At 37.1% G+C, this 17,243-nt stretch overlaps 1 protein-coding gene across 4 annotated transcripts; it reads left to right on the top strand.

Moving 5' to 3' along the window:
- Positions 1-10,766: 10,766 nt before the first annotated feature.
- Positions 10,767-16,904, top strand: CALCB (calcitonin related polypeptide beta). 4 transcript variants are annotated; one of them, XM_027819479.3, is made up of 5 exons: positions 10,767-10,849; positions 12,260-12,355; positions 12,722-12,853; positions 15,861-16,045; positions 16,419-16,904. In XM_027819479.3, the coding sequence occupies exons 2-4, from the start codon at positions 12,270-12,272 to the stop codon at positions 16,018-16,020; spliced, it is 378 nt and encodes a 125-aa protein (XP_027675280.1). In that variant the 5' UTR covers positions 10,767-10,849; positions 12,260-12,269; the 3' UTR covers positions 16,021-16,045; positions 16,419-16,904. The 4 variants fall into 4 exon arrangements, with proteins under 4 accessions (XP_027675280.1, XP_007057159.1, XP_043405732.1 ...); XM_007057097.4 differs by having other exon boundaries at positions 15,858-16,045; XM_043549797.1 differs by lacking the exons at positions 15,861-16,045; positions 16,419-16,904 and adding exons at positions 13,109-13,135; positions 13,693-14,098.
- The last annotated feature ends 339 nt before the right edge of the window (positions 16,905-17,243 follow it).

The following is a 17,243-nucleotide window of genomic DNA, read 5'->3' as shown; positions in this document are numbered from 1 at the left end:
AATTGCTCACCGTGTATTCCAGAGTAACAGAAACCCTTACCTTATTGTAGCTCTAGTCTGTCTGCAAAGACTCCGGTCTTAATTGCGTTACATTTTCAAAAAAGTCAACAACGCTGCTTGTGCTGCTCAATAACACTGAATTCAGCTGGCAGAGCTTTCCGGGGATTTCACATATTTTCCACTTTTTATCAGACAAACTATTTGCAATATGCAGAAGGGTTATTTTAAATTCATTTTCATAGCAGGAAGAGGCAAGTATTAAAGCGGAGGCAAGAAGTAAATATGAAATCAAAATTCCACAAACTGAAATAAAAATATGGTAAAGAACTATACACATAGATCTTGTTTTCACTAGGGAAAAGAGGTATGTTCATAACTCTAGTTAGTTGTTTTGAGTTAACGAACATGAGCAAAAATCCTGTTGAAAACAAGTTAGTTTGTCGTTTTCATATGAGTTAGCAGGACAAGGTAAACCCTAGGATCTCCCATAGTCTTTACTTTGTCTTACTAACTCATGTGAAAACTACAAACTGCCTTGTCTTTCATTGCTTAAGTATCTTCTGCAGCTACCCCAAAATTGAATTCAGGCCATTTCCCTACATGGAAATTCCAGAGTAGCTTGTACTGAACCTCCATGCACAGAGATGGAATTTCTTTTTTTAACTTGAATCTTTGGGTGGACAAAAATAAACATTAAGTGCCAGTGCTCACAAGTACTTTCCTGAATTTTCTCTACAATATTTGGTGATTTCACACTTCTCACCACACAAATAAGTTATAACAGGTTAGAGTTTTCTCCCTGAAACTCCAGGATTGTTTCCCGAATGATATATACTAGTGCTCTTGTCCAGTCCATTCATACCATAATTTATAAATAGCATACTCTACAAGAAAACATTTTTATATCCTAGAAAAATGTTAGAAAAAATTTTCCTCATTCCTTTTCCTTTGAAAGAGAGAGATCTATAGAAACTGTGCATGAGATACACATGCTAATTACTCAGCAAAATGAAATATGAGAAACTCATTTAATAAATCTGCTGGCAAAACACAAGATTTTATCTATGGGAGTTAAATAACACTTTCTTAACACACCCATAAAAACACAATAATTACCAGTTTCTAAATTACAGTCTCTGGCTAGCTAAACCTGCAAGAGCTATGGTACTTTGTAGATATGTTAAACAGGAAAAAGTAGTATCTCATACTTTCTCTTGCCAGCTTGTTATTCAGAAGCTGAAAATTTGCACCTTCTCAGCCACAGATTTGCCAACCCTAAATGTTAAAAAATCATGCATCAGGCCCCCAAAATTATGAGATTGGCTTAAAAATTAATTGAGATTTTTTAAAAATACTCAATTTGGGGATCTTTTTGTTTGCTTTTGAGCCTTCAGGGTATACTTGGGTTACATTTTGAAGCTTTCCTCTTCAACCATGAGAGTTAGAAATTTACTTTAAAAAAATGAGATTTTCAAGGAGTCACTTGTTTCCACCAGAGGGGGTTTAAGTAAAACAGCAAATATCACAAGAGTTGTAATTAAATCATGAGAGTTTCCAACACTCCAGTCAAATGAGTACAATACTTACTAATACTTTTGTTCCAAATGTGTAGCCCTCACCTTGACCTACTCTTTATCAGAAATACTGTACAAGGAAAGAGATCTTCTACGGAAGCTTGATGGAAAAGACTAGACTAGGTTTTTGGCCCTGCATTGTCTCCTTTGCAACACTCTGGCAACACAATTGAGATGAAAAGCAGTCTTAAAAAGCCAACTGGGGCTGGCTAACTGCTCCCAGTCCACCCAGTGTAGAGGGCATATCAGAGCAGGTAAGAATGTAAGTGGGTGTGGTCTGAGCATCTTGTGCTCTTGTGATCCTGGGTCAATTGAATGGCTCCTATCGGGCTATCAGTACCAAATCAGCTCCTGCTGATTGCTGGGAGTGGGAAGGCAGAAGGGTTGTGTAGCCTCTTCCTTCTTCAGCTGAGCATACCTTGGTTGAAACTGAAGACCTAGTCTGTAGTTTCTCCACCTGACTTTTGCTGACATTCCATTAATGTATAGGGCACAATCATGCGACTCTCACTTGTGCAAGCAATCAAGTCCTCTGTGTGTGTGTGTGTGTGTGCATGCATATACATAACAAGATTAATTGTCCATTCTGATCTAACTTTTCAAATAGAAATGGAGAAGGATATTTACCTCCTATGTCAAATGCAGAATGTGTAAAATTAAAGAGATCTACTGCATTTAAATTAAGGTAAAGTTTCTGGACCAGATTTTCTCTCATCAATCTGTCCCCTTTATGCTGCTCCAGAGGTGTAAAGGGACCATATACTAGCCATATTTGGTGAGCTGAGCATTCCCCTTGTTGGGTGAGCCCTCAGCTGGTATAAGGCCAGTATAACCACCTCCTGTGTCACTCTCCCTCTCCATCTCAGAGGTATGGCTTGGGACAGAGGAGGGCATGCCATGGATTTGGTAATTTACAGCTGACAGGAGATCCTGATGGGGCCCATTGCTAGCTGACATGAGTTAGGGCCTAGGGCTTGCTCAAACCAACAGTAGGGATGGGACTGGAACTGTGGAGGGCTGAGAATCAGGGAACCATAAATGGCTCCCTGACAGTTTGTCCCTGTCTCCTGTGCTAACCAGATCTCAGTGCAGGCTAGAATCTGACCCCCTAGTTTTAAAATTTTTATATTTCTTAAAAGAATGTGTTAAGTTAAATTTGTTCTCAAATTTAGATTTTATAAAAACAAGCTTTTACAAAACCCAAACCCAAAGGAAATGTTTCCATTAAGTTAAAAATAATCCAATGTAAACAGTCTTTTAAACAAAACAAAAAAAACCCACAAAAAATTACTCTAATGCTTGCAACCAGCTTATTGTAGCTTTGTGTTTGCATGGGAAATTGAAGTGAAACTGGTTAGCTTCTTTCCATTGTGAAAAAATGCAAGCCAGTGAAAAGAAAGTTATATTTTAAAAACATTCTTTCAGTTTAAAAAATATATGGTGATGATAATAAGCTAGACAAGAGTACTTGTTTTTGTTTTTAAAAACAGTGTGCCATTCATTTACATTGTTTTAATATCAGAATCATTTTTATTTAGGTTTGAAGAATAAAAGATATTCAGCCTTATAATTTGTTTTGTAATATTTATGAAGAACTATCTGATCATCACATTACAACACCCTATGGTGCCTGTCCTACTGGAATATAATCACTTATTGTGTATTTCCAGCACTTTGCCTTCAGCCTTAAGCCTAACAATACATCCAAAGCACGATCATATCTTAACATGACTCATACACATATAAACTTATACACACCTTATTTCTTAAATTTAGATTACCATTCGATAATCTGCAGGTGTATTTTCTTTGGAGTGAAGGAGTTGTATTAAGGGAGCGATGAACCAATTACCTGATGACTATAAACAAATACGGACCCAATTTCAGTTCATGATGTCATGGTCTTCTGAGAGATACAAGCCATAGAAAGTCCATAGTTTGTCATAAAAAAACAGTACCAAACATTCATTGTCCATTATACCATCCTCTTGCCACAACTATATAACCCATTTGAGTTACTTCAGTGCTATTAGTCACCAGACCTTCCCTGTTAGTCATTGTGATGGGTAAAGTCCCCTTTTATCAATGGAAAGCCCTATTGCGAACCTCCCTTTTCTTCCTGATCTCTATCTCTGTATTTTTTCGCCAGGGGGAGGAGGTTTGCAAGCCCTGTGTACCCCTTTGCTTCCTTTCTCTGGGTGACAGAAACAGCTAGGAAGACTTTTATAGATTAGATAGGGAGGCCACACTCCAAATGTATCTAATTAATCTGTCTAACCTATCTGGCCACTCCCCTTATCCCTGTAGTATGTGTGTTAATTTTACAAAGTTCTATAAATTTGTATGAGTTAACTACACATAAAACTGCATTCTCCCTCAATCAGGTAGAAAGATCTTCACTCTTCTTACCCTTATCGTTTTCTCCACCATTTCAAGAACAAGGCAGAATGTAGCATATATTTTAAAAATATAATTCTCAACAGTGTTAATATATTGGCCTAGAAAAAATGTAAACATCTGGGAAAAATCCAACCTGCTCACATGCTCATTGACTCATTTATGCATTCTCAAGAGACCAACGGGTTAGTGGACTTGTTGGACGCACAGATTGAGCTCTTGAGCAAGCAGTGGCTGAAGAATACCTGATTCAGCTTTCCATGGCAGTTAGAGAGAAAATACTTCTACACTGGGGTCAACCTTAGTGATTATGTAGCTCAGGAAACTTTAAGAAATTTTGCAGGGCAGATGTTCATTTAATGGCCAAATTGAGATCTGGTTGTAAGTAGGTGAAACTCTATTTACTTTTACAGCATTGATGCCCACTTACACCTGTTCTGAATCTGGCCCTTCAACTGGACTGGAGAAGCAGTACTTAAAAAGAGATTTGACATTTATATGGTTAAGAACATACAGAATTATAGTTAATGCTAACCAAAAAAAAGGGAAATATATAATACCTCATTTTCAGAGATTAAGCCAATCTCCGTTGGGTATTAGGATGAGACCTACTTGGAAGGCTACTTATCCCACATCTACCTTCTGTAAGGTTTTTTGCACTTTTCCTGAAGCATCTGGTGCTGGCCACTGTTGGAGGCAGGATACTGGACTAGATGGACCATGGTTCTGATCCAGTATAGCAATTCCTATGTTCTGTAGGCTTCCCTTTATAGAAAGGGGCTGTTTAATTCTATAGACACACTCATATGATGTAATTTATTCTACCTGCATAAGGCTCAGTTAGACTCTGTGCGCCCCTGCATTCTGTGCATGGAGAGGGTGAGGCATGAATTCAATTCCTCACAGGTCACTGGATCTGTATGATAAATGTGGAGCTATGGCACCATCTCAGCACATGCCTATGGTGTGTGTCTGTGGTGTTCTCTGTGGAGCCACTGTGGAGAGTGGCTGTTCTCCCTGTGTTTCCTTCATGTGCAGCTCCTTTGTGCAGTTTATATGCTTTTCTATGTTGGAAAATTACTTTGTGTTAGAACACGTTAACTAACACCATACTAAACACACAGTGTAAACATTATTATTTTGTTTAACATCATTTCAGCTGGTGGGGCTTAGCAGGGCTAACCAGGATCAGAAGACACAATGGGAATGTCTAGAGTAGGGAAAATGGTTAAGTTTTAAAAAGTGTCAGCTAAAATTTTTTAACATTAACAATTTTAAACAGGACTTTGCCCCTAGTCTAGACAGGGCAAGTCCTGTTAATGAGAAACCTAGGCTTCTCCCTATGAACATAAATAAATAAATTAAATAGAAAATCTGTTCATTGAAGAGAAAATTGCTTTCTAGATTTGCATCTCTAACAAAAACAATCAGAATGTAGCTTTTTAATTATGCTACAATGAACCCAGCTCTATCTATATGTTTGAGAGAAAATATTAATGTGGATGTGGAAAGCTGGATTCCTTTAAGCAAATATATTTTATTGTAATGTGAATAACTGTACAGGCCATGTTGAAAAGACTAAAGTAATGACTGTGAAGCAAAGAATTAACTGTACATAATGACAGACGGCTTTAAAGACAAGAAGTTGGTCCAATGAAAGAGATTACCTCATCCTGTCTCTGCTTCAAAGACAATTATTTCTAATTTCCAGAAATAAGGATACCAAAGAGGCAAAACACATTAATTCAGTCTTCCAATAGAGTGTTAGAAATTGCCTTGGTGAAAATAAGCATTCTGAATGGGTTATTTAAAATCAAACTTCCATTAATCTGGTAGAAGGAAAAAGCATAATAATAAAAAATAAATAAAAACTTCAAAAACTGTTCCCAAGGGATTCTACTGAAATGCAAGTCACAATTCTGCATTTCAGGTTAAGATACTCTCATTTCTGCAGATTGATCTTTAAATTCGTTATGGCTTTTAGCAAAGTGATCTGTGCTATCATTGTGCTGGCATAAATTCAGATGAGTTTGGTGAGTGTCCTACATTTTCTTTTAGAACATTATTTCAATTGTAAATAAGTTGTTCCTTGTTTCTGTAGATGAAATCCATATAAACGCACGGTCAACAGTTCCCGGGAGGATGGTGAACCTTCTTGTAAAAAAACGCAAGAATTTCATCCCTGTGGCAGCCCTGAAAATCCTTAGCAAAGCTTTGAAATAGTCCTAGTGGTAATCAGCAGTCCACTAATTTCTGTATCCCTTGAAATTATGATAATTCTTTTAGATTAGTTTTCTTACATGACATTAATTCGGTGCGCATGTAAGTTGCAAGTACAGGTGTGGTAAAATGTTAGTATACCTCGTGTAAGAAGAGGAATACAACTTAAATATATTTGGACACTTTCATCAAAAACTGAAAAGTCGAAATTCTATATATAAATATGGAGATATCTTGGGGAAATTATAAACCCAAGGTAATTTACAGTTAAATAACAACATCTACAGCATAGTTGTGCATTTATATAAAGCCATTTACTGCGTACTGCACTCGAAATCGGAAGCCTGAAAATAAAATAAACCATCGAAGCCCCCTCTGACCTGTAACTGTCATTAAATCCTGAACCCAGGGAAAATTTTAGAGAGTTTAGAAAGACATACATTCCTGGTCATCTGAGGAAACCTGAGGCTGATTTACAATCATCCAAGGTGTGCGGCTTATAAATGGATGTATTACGCAACCATTATTACTAAAGTGAACCGAAGAAGTTTGGTAATGGAAAACCAAAAATGATAGAAAAAAAATCAGCAATGCCTTTTTTAGGTAGCCAGTGAATTGTGCGCGTCTTTTAACATGTTTTCACTATGATCAAGTATATTTATGCTTTAGAACTAAATATAACATGAACAAAACCAGCATATATTTTGCATTCATCTTGTTGCTTCAAACTCTATCAATCGGGACATAAATATTTTTACTACAACAGGAGCAATCCCTGTAATTGTATTTTGTGTACAGGTCAAATTATAGAAAGTTAGGCTCGTAAATCCAAATTTAGGCAGCTAAATGAGTGGCCTGATTTTTAAAAGCTCTCCGCGCAGCTGCTCCCCTCATGAATTACAATTTTAATCTCTTAAATGAGGATTTGGGAACCGAATTACCCATTTTAAAGTGTTGCTAGCCATATTCTGTAAAATGATTATGTAATTTCACCAGTTTTTCAGAAATGGAAGGTTGCAGTAGAGTGTTAATGTAAAGTTTCATTATCAAATATCAATTAAACCTAAAATAAAAAAGTCACACATCTGATGTTCAAGCACATGTAGACGGTAGTTTCCAACAATGAGAAACAATGAAATAGGAATTAGTATATCTATATATAATTCTTTTAAGTAAATGGAGAAATCATGATTATATATGGGTGTATATCGAATATGTATTGGATAATATTTCCGTGCAGGAATAGTCTCTTTCAGTTTTTGAGATCATTCTTGAAAGCTTTATTATTGTGGTCACATGGTATGATGGCTTTGTGTAGAAGCAGGACTCAGCAACCCTTCTGTAGGTTTTTCCCTTCCATCTACTTGATGTCAGAGGCAGGGGGTCTCCTTCGGAATTTCGCAGGGTCCAAAGCTGTCTGGGTTAGGAGAGAAATAGTTTGGCTTCTACCTTAGTAATTATGTCCATGGGTGATCAGTTCATATTATATGTCTGCAGAGTATCATCTCTACAAACAAATTGAAATGCTTATGAAAGGCTGAAAAGGTTTTCAGTGTAAGTCTCCGGGGTGCAATAAAAAGGCTTTTTCTGCTTTAAAGCACAGAGAAGCAATCAGCCTGATGCAATTCTTTTCTCCCTCTCCAGCGCTCCCAGAGGGGGATTTCTCGGTAACCACCCTTCTCACTGTCCCTCCAGACTCCCCGTATCACCGTTACACAGGAACCAACTCCCGGATCCCTGCCAAACGCACACAGCCAGAAAGGCAGCCAAATGGACCTCATGGCTTGTGCAAAGGCTCCCCTTCAGCAGATGAATGAGAGGGGAACAATCTGCTTGCAAAACATTAGGGTTTACTCTTGAACCCCGGGTCCGCGACGAGCTACAGATTGGTATACTCTGTTTCTCGTTAAGGAGTAATTCTATTCCCTCTCCTATGAATCAATGTTAAACAGCATGTATTTGAAATCCGGTACTTGGATGGCTTCGCACGCGCCCACTTTGGAAAGCAGAGTAAAAGAAAAGCATTATACTTACCCCCAGGAATATTCTCAAGAGCACAATGGAAACTTAACTAAAGTGAGAAGAAAATGCAATGTTTATTATGGTGATGCAAACAGAAAGTGGTTTATTCCCATTTGTTGTTGTTGGCAGAACCTATTTCTGCCCTCTATAAAGAGCTTTTCTGACGCGAAGAAAAGACCCAGCGAGAAAGTACACACCTTATTCATATTTTCCACAGGAAAAACTACTTGCTGTCCGATCTTTTCCTTTGGATGTGTTTGTGTCAATGTGTGTGTGCAAAACAGCTTTACAAACATACAGTAAATCCAACCATCCTGTAATGGAGCAGGTGTGCAAACTCGAGACACGTCTACAACGCCTCTAGACAGTGACTAAGAGACCCTTTGAGAGTGATTCATTTGACCCTGTAGCTTGAGCCGGTTGGCTCGGGCAGAGGCTTCTCCACTGCGGATGTAGCTCTTGTATCTCTAAAGTGCCCAGGAAAGGGAAGCAGCTTGGCAGCTGCCGGAACGTGGCCACTTCAACTCTGGACTAGGGGGTAGGGGGGAGCCGCGAATGGGAGGGAAACTCCAAACACTCCCAGCTGCTCCAAGCAGGCTGCAGAAAGGAAGCTGCCACTATAATAGTATTTATGGCAATCAATAAAGACAGGGCTTGTAGCACGAAATGATTGAATCACGCCGGCTACAACATCTGCTAGCAATCCTCCCCTCTAAGAGACGATGGTCGGGCCTGTCCCACTGTTTGTACACTTTCTGTGGACAATTTGCTGCGGAATAGAGATGGGTTCTTACATTATTTCTCAATATCAAGTGCTACAGTTGGTAACATAGTAGTTCAGTATGCAGTTTCCCCTGGGTTTATATTAAATAAACTATGAGTCTTAATTGTGTGTCACAGAAGACAGTGCAGTTATTTTTATTTTTTTTCCTGCACGCGAATTCAAATTCATACTGTGAACAATAATTGCGTTCGATTCAGTGGATGTAAACGGATTTCAAAGAATGCATACCAAAGACCAGTTTAAATCCGTCCTGTTCAAAGGAGAAACAGAGAAGAGTAAATGGTCACAATTTAAGTACTGACTCTGAATAGAAGTCCCTGTAAAGAAGAAAAGTAGACTCCAATCCCTTCCGTCTTAACCAGCATCTCTCTTCAGACCTGCTTTCCACACAACTGCCTACCCCACTAGGTTGCGCTAACGCATCCGACGAAGTGAGCTGTAGCTCACGAAAGCTTATGCTCAAATAAATTTATTAGTCTCTAAGGTGCCACAAGTACTCCTTTTCTTTTTGCTAATCTTCAGATGACTCAGGAGACTAATGTTATTCTTGTTTCTCAAACCCTAAGAAAAGTGAATATAATAGCCAAAGAGAAAGAATTATTTTACAAGATGCTTGACCTTTAACTCGGAATTTAGTTTACATTAACAATAAAGAATGCGAGGTATGCTATGTGGAAAGACTTCAGCATGGTCGATACTTGTAGAAGAGAGGAAAAATGGAAATTGCTTTTCTTGGTTGACAGAGGAAGGGGAGTCATTTTTGTTCATTATAGACAAAAGGCCTGATCTAAAGTACATTGAAATCAGAGTGAAGATTCACATTAATTTCAATGGGCTTTGGGGCTTTCCATGAATGTTTTGGTATTTATTTTTAGTTATTTTAAATTTCCCCTTTCCCCCATATACTTGGCCAAATGCAAATGCACACTAGATACCAGGAACTATGGGAAAATGCGTAACCTGGCAATCCACAGGCTGGAACCTCAAAATTTAGTCCCTTTGAAGTCAGGGGAACTACCAAGTGAGTAAAGGTTTGCAGTATCGGGCTTCAAGGTACCAAAGGAAAAACTTTTCTCATATGTGGAGAATAACAGATTTATTTGCTCCGGATACTATACTCTTAACGTGATATAATTAAACTTATTTAGTAACATAACAATTCCCATTCATCAGGAAAATAGTGAAATAACTTCCTCATTCATGTTTTAATTTGTTACAAAACAAAAAACTGTATTATTAGAAAATATGTGTAAAAATACTAAATACAGTTTCCCATGTATGCAGTTACATTACTATAGCCACTCATTTGCAGACTATAAAAATAATGATAATCCGCCTTTGCCAAGGTCCTTTTTTCTGTCTGCAATGCGGTATTTTTTGCAGTAGATGTCGCTTCTAATAAGTAAATAACCTGTCCTTTGAATTTTTCATTAAAAAGATATGGTACTTTTTGTGAGGGTAAGGGGCGGACTGTACATTATTAATGACTCGAGACGATTTCCCTTACTTGTCATTAATCGTCTGATGCGATCCGTCTTTTTTTCGTTCAGTGACCTCAGTGCAAATAAACCTATCAGATGCAGCCAACTGACTAGCAAATTTTGTGAATGGAATACTCAGTGACTGGAAGATGATGTAATTGGAGAGCAGTGGGTTTCGTGCCCGGTTGTGGATTGGCTACATTTTGCCAACAGACCTTATGATTGGCTGGCCAGTGCCGGTCAAACGCCTACACACTTTCACCCTGGCGGTAGATATAAAAGGGGGGTACTTAGGCATTGAACAGCATCACGATTTAGAAACATATATTGAGGAAGCCTTTACCGTTTCTTAAGAAGCTTTGCATTTCAAGGTAAGCATGCTCTTTCTTGCTTTTTCTTTTTCTTTTCTTAAATCTAGAGTTGGTGAGCTTACTTCAGTGCAGCAGAATTTGCAGTGCTTGAAGCTGTACCTGTACCCAGGAAGGTCTTTAACTGGTGTCCAGTTATAGTTTGTGCTGCCTTTCTCTGTTTTGATTTTTCTCTGTGCATTCAGAGAACGCATAATTTGTAATTAGCTAGATATCGTATAGTCTTCTAAATTACACGTTACTGGATTCCTCAAAATAAAATAAAACAAAATAAAAATAAAAAGTACCAAGATAAAAGAAGAAAAGGAGTACTTGTGGCACCTTAGAGACTAACCAGTTTATTTGAGCATGAGCTTTCGTGAGCTACAGCTCACTACATAATCCCCTTAGAATAATTGAAAGCAACCGATACTGCGTAGTATATTATATTTTGTATGGAAAAAACATCCTAATCTCTACATTATTGGGCTGCATAGCTTGATTTCTTTTGTAATCATTTTGAGTTTTTCACAAAATCTGTTATAAAATGGTAAAAGTTTAAAGAGTGACGACCTTCATTGTATGTTAGCTAGCAATATATGCTGTAGGTAGTAATAGGTGTTTTAATTTATGAGTGAAAAGGTTAAGTTAATCTAGAGATATTAATTAAAGCTGTGTGTCAGAGAGAAGAATTCTTCAATATATGATTTTTTAAAATCTTTCTGCTGTCTTGACTTGAGTTCATCTGATTTATTTATCTTTGGTCATAATTTTGGGATTTTTTAAATTAAAATTAATTGAATGGACCTGTTTTATAATGTTATCTAATTTGTATTTGAGTTGGAAGACTAGTATGTAAACTGTACCAGGAAGTGAGCACTCTTTAATATAATGTACTGATTTCTACACAAACAGAATTATTTTTAATTTTTAAATTAAACATTAGAACGATTAAAATGTATTAATATTCTGCAAAAATGAGAATACATAAAAATAGTGGTCATATTTAATATTTTAAAAATAACACTAGCTTTAGCTTTCATGCTCTTTCATAAGATTTACTGTACCTGAAGTGCCATTTTGTCCAGTTCAGATCCGACACATTAAATGCATGAAATTATGTGTAGTGCTTCAACTACAGGGGAGAAGAGACACGTTTCCCATCAGTTTATAGACAGATCTGCATTAATTTAAATCCCATTTTAATTACATCTTGATATTAATCCTAACTCTGAAAATACTCCAAAAATTACAATTTGGTCATATACAAAAATTCTGAAAATTATTTGAGAAAACTAAAGCAAGAGACCAAAGCAAATTAACAATAACAACCTATTACCAAGAGTGCCTAGAGAAAGATTGCATCTTTAGTAGATCTGATAAGATTGAGGAGGTTGGAAAATGGCCATTGTTTGATCTGAATCTTTGTTGTAGAGAGGACATTATGGTTATGCTGAAGATTTCATCTTTCCTTGCTGTTTATGCCTTGGTTATGTGCCAGATGGATCGCTCCCAGGCAACCCCACTCAGGTAAGAAGCAGAGAGCGGTGGAAACTCATGAGTTTCGGAGCACTGAATCTGAACGGAATGGAGACATTTAGTTTTCTTTATGGCTGCATATAGGAAGTGGATCATAGTAAAGGAGAAAACTTAGATCTTCTAATACTATTTTTTTGTAATGCTCATATTTTAACATGCAATAGATTACTTATCTAGTGTGTGAGGGAACGAGTAGTCTTTGTCTTGAGTTTGATATACATATGGACACTAGTGACAAAGACACGCTCAACAGTGTTGAATAGTGTCTAAAAGAACTCATCTGCCTAAGTGCACAGATGCAAAAGTCTCTGCAGCAGTTATCCTTGTATTCATGCTGTCTCGCTTGTCTCCACCTAGACCTGGCTTAGAGTCTATAACAGATCGAGTGACACTCAGTGATTACGAAGCTCGGCGATTATTAAATGCGTTGGTGAAAGAATTTGTTCAGATGACCGCGGAAGAACTGGAACAAGCGACTGAGGAGAATAGGTAAGGGCTACAGCCCCGGGGATATGCACAGATGCTGGGGAAGCAGGACCACTCTGTGTGTCCATTTGATTTCCCAGCAAGAGCCACCTCAGCAGACGCTCGGGCAGGCTAAGATTTTCCTCTCCCTTGGGACTGCGGATGACCTTGTACAATACTTGGGAAGGGATGGTACTGCAGAGATGTTTTCCCGTGTCAGTATCGGGTGGATGGTTTCCACATAGTTAACCTGCTTTTATCTTTTTTTACAACCGAGAGAAAATTAAAAAAAAAAACCATTGGAGGGTGAGTTGAACTTCAAGGAGGGGGTTGTATTAAAATATGGCAGCAATCGGTACGTTTTCCCGGTGGTAGTATTGAGGGCTGTTCGATCGCTCCTGGATTCTCTGTCGCGATAGTGCATGATGCTGTCGTGAGGCATGGAAGGCCACTGGCTGAAGCGGGGCATCCTAATAGTGCACGCAGCGCCACCCTCTCCCTCAGAGCCAAGGCATGCAAGTACATTTGCATTAACCTTAATGAATTCCTATTGCAAAGCATGTTGATGAATGAGAGACTGAACAGCATGTCTAGTACATTGGAAGACAACCCCCTTCTCCTTTGACTACCAGCATCCCAAAATCTAATCAGTTTGCTTGATCAAGTAAACAATATTCATTTTGTTCATGATAGAACTCTGTTCTCCTTCTGATTTCAAGTGTGCCCCCCCCTGCATGAAATGAGTGTGAGGGGATTTTATCCTTTTCTTTTTGTCTCCTAATTATACTTATTTATCTAGGAATGTAATGCATGAATGTGCATGATTTATATTACTTTTTTGGCATGTTTTTTTCCCCCTGCAGCCTGGATAGACCTATTTCCAAACGCTGCGCCAGTCTGAGTACTTGTGTGCTGGGCAAACTGTCTCAAGAATTGCACAAATTGCAAACTTACCCTCGTACTGACGTCGGGGCTGGAACTCCTGGCAAGAAAAGGAATGTGCTGAATGACCTGGAAAATGAACGCTATGCAAACTATGGGGAATCCCTGGGAAACAACTAGACATGCTTATTTCCACCCTTCTCCCTTTTTTTTTTAACTTGATGCATGTGGATCTAACCTTGATTGCTAACTTTGCTATGTTATTTTGATTCTGTTTTCGACAGAGAATGTTTGAGATGGACTTAAAGTTAGGACGATAAAGAACACAACACACATACCAAGTTAGAAAAAAAAAAACCCAAATAAAATAAAAAAGAATGAACAGCACTGCCTTGAGACTTCAACTGATTTTCTTAGACATTTATTTTAAAAAAAATCTAAACAAAGCTTTTCATTTCTAGCTATTACATGTACAGATAAACTCTTCTTTCATGCCTGCTCATGCACTTGTTCAATAAACCTATTTTTCTATGAGGATTAGGTCTGTTTTGATTAATTGTGTTGGAATACAAAATTTCTAGACAAAGCCAGAAAAGTTTTACAAATCTTTTCAGAACTGGAGAAGAGCAGAACAATACAAAAGTTGTATAATAATTTAATTCCAGAATAGCTGAACAATTTGACCATGTTCATATACACTGGGAGAACTCCTAGACCCTTTTAATGCTTTCTATATGTATGTGTGCATACATAATCAGTCACACACACAATCTTAGTTAGTAAAACAATTTGTATGAACTTTTGAAACGGCTAAGCATCAAGCAATGCATGTATTAACTAGTGTGAAAACACTAGAAATGTAATCCAGGTTTAAAACTGTTCTCATTGAACTCATCCAGGTAAGAACTTTAATATTCCTTTTTCATTTTCCTTTAAATTATTTACATGAAGCTTCTTTACAGTGATACATTACCATGAATAACTGGATTTTTTTTTACATGTATCAGTTTTAGAAATAACCTGTGAGGTAGACTTGTATATTAAAAGATTGAAAAAGGGGGGCTTTCATATATGGGTAATTTAAAATCTTGTTTTCTGTTAATCCTTTTACTGTAATACAACAGATTTAGTGCTACTTTTGTGCCTCTAACTTTTTTTTTGTCTGTACAACATATATCTCATAATATGGGAACTGTTCAGAAAACAATTGTCATGTTACCAGGGATGTTTTCTACGGTACTGTCTCTGGATTTGTCTATAGTCCTAACTCGGGAAACATTCTCATTGAGTTCAATAGAAGATTAGCTTGAACAAAGACTATAGAAGTATGTACTCTAAGGCCCCAGTCCAGCAATACACATAAGCATGTGCTTAATTCTGAGCAAGTGAGTAGTCCCGTTGAAGTCAGTGGGATTGCTAAAATGCTTAATGTTTTGCTCAGTGAAGGCCTAAATAAAGAAGAAAGCTGTTTAAATAGTGCAATCAGATATATGGAAGAAGGAAAATGACTATGTGCAGTTCAACTCTGAAAAATTACTAAAAAATCCCTGGCAACTTCTTACTCTATAGATTTAGTTCCTGGATGAAATCCTTGCCCCATTGAAGTCAATGACAAAACTCCCACTGACTTCAGTGGAGCCAGGATTTCACTGCTTTTGTGTGTTCGGACATAGCTGCTGATCTGATTACCTAAAATAGGTTTTTTGCTACTATACTCCATCAGCACTACAGAACCAACTCAGGTGAGACTTAGCTAAATTCTTTTACTCCTTATGCATTATCAGCAGTTGTCTGTTAAATTTCAATTATTTGCTGGTGGGAATGGAGTTGATCAAATATTATTGAGGGGATAATTTTGTCTATGCAACCTTAACTATTGGTGATGATGTGCAAGAAAGAAAGAGCCCAGTTTGACTTTCACAACCTGAGTTGAGTCTGTAGCACCTGGTAGCTAGAAAAAGAAAAGTATTTTTTAACTTATAAACTGAGTGAACAATATGTAAATCCTTGAAATACAATAAATATGGAACCTCACAATTCCATTTTTATAGAGGTACTTTTCCAGGTAGAACCACACCTTATTGATATAAACAAAGTATTCTTTACATTCTCTCTATGTAAAATATATGTTTTTTATTTTGAAAAGCAGTGTAACAGCACAGAAAAGGGCATGTAACACAGCAACCTGTGTGACCCATCGTCTGGCAGACTTCCTGAGCAGGTCAGGAGGAGTAGGCAAGAACAACTTTGTACCTACCAATGTGGGATCTAAAGCTTTTGGGAGGCGAAGAAGAAATGCTCAAATATAAACATCTGAAAGACGCCTGGAATATGGTAAACACCCTGCAATAAATGGAGACTTTTTACTTCCCTTGGTAATGTTACCATTGCTAATATCTTACGTAGAATTCTTGTTTGGATGGAAAATAGATTTATGGTGTCTAGATCCTAGAAAGAAACAGTAATAGTTAATCCAAATGTGTTACAAATCCAGTTATACATTTAAGTAGAACATGTATTGTAAGGTCTCTTTTTTTCAAAGGAAAGTGAAAAGTTTAAATAATCAGTTGTAATGAATGCTAGATCACCTTGTAAAACAAAGCTGGTTGGTTCAAATAATAGTTTCAATCAGTGGATATTCTTGCGTTATACTAAAAGTAATATTTCAGTATCAATATTTTGGTAATTTTGGATTTCTTTCTTTCAGGTTGCCATGAAACTGAAATGTTAACTCCCTTTTGTTTCTAATGAAAGCAACTCTTCTCCATAAATCAAGAAGGCCAAACAGAAGACTCATTTTTTGCATCCTTCTAATATATAAAAATGTTTTGTTAAAAACAAATGAAAGCACTTCTGTTATGTATAGTACAAAACAATCTAATTATTCAAATTAAATTATTGTATATTCTTTTTATATGCAATTCTATTTCAAATAAAATGTGATAGCATCTATTATTTATTTATCTCCTAGCATATATGTGAAATCTGACCCATGCTATTGTATCTGGGCAATACTGCCAAATCTCGGGGATTACACTAAATTGCTGCCTGTCAAGGCATATCTGTAAAATATGGTGTGCTGTGCCTTGATGTAAAACATTTAACTAACATGATTGTACAGTATGTTTAAAAACACTTCAGTATTGTATCATTTGTGAATTTAAGCAAAATTAAAAAAAGTATTTTAGATACATTTGGATTGAGAAACTGATCTTTCATTTAAACCAATTTTATTGTTAGTTTATTGCACAGTTGTTTTTTTAAACATCTGGCATTAATCAAATGTGGATACCAGATTAGAAGGATCATTGGCCTGCTCCCATATGGTACTTCCTATGTCTTATATAACTACAGGCTCTAGAGTGGTTCTTGAGAACTAAAGTTTGAATGTTCAGAATAGAGAAAACATTTTCCCTTTTACAAACTCATGAACCAGTAGCTCAAAAATAATTACAAAATGATTCAACAGAATAACCCCCCACAGTTCCTGGTAGTAACAAATGTCATAATGTATAGACCAAGACAACAGTTT

The sequence above is a fragment of the Chelonia mydas genome, chromosome 6 (assembly GCF_015237465.2).
Source record: "Chelonia mydas isolate rCheMyd1 chromosome 6, rCheMyd1.pri.v2, whole genome shotgun sequence".
Lineage (NCBI taxonomy): Eukaryota > Metazoa > Chordata > Testudines > Cheloniidae > Chelonia > Chelonia mydas.
This window is presented reverse-complemented; position numbering and strand designations above follow the sequence as displayed.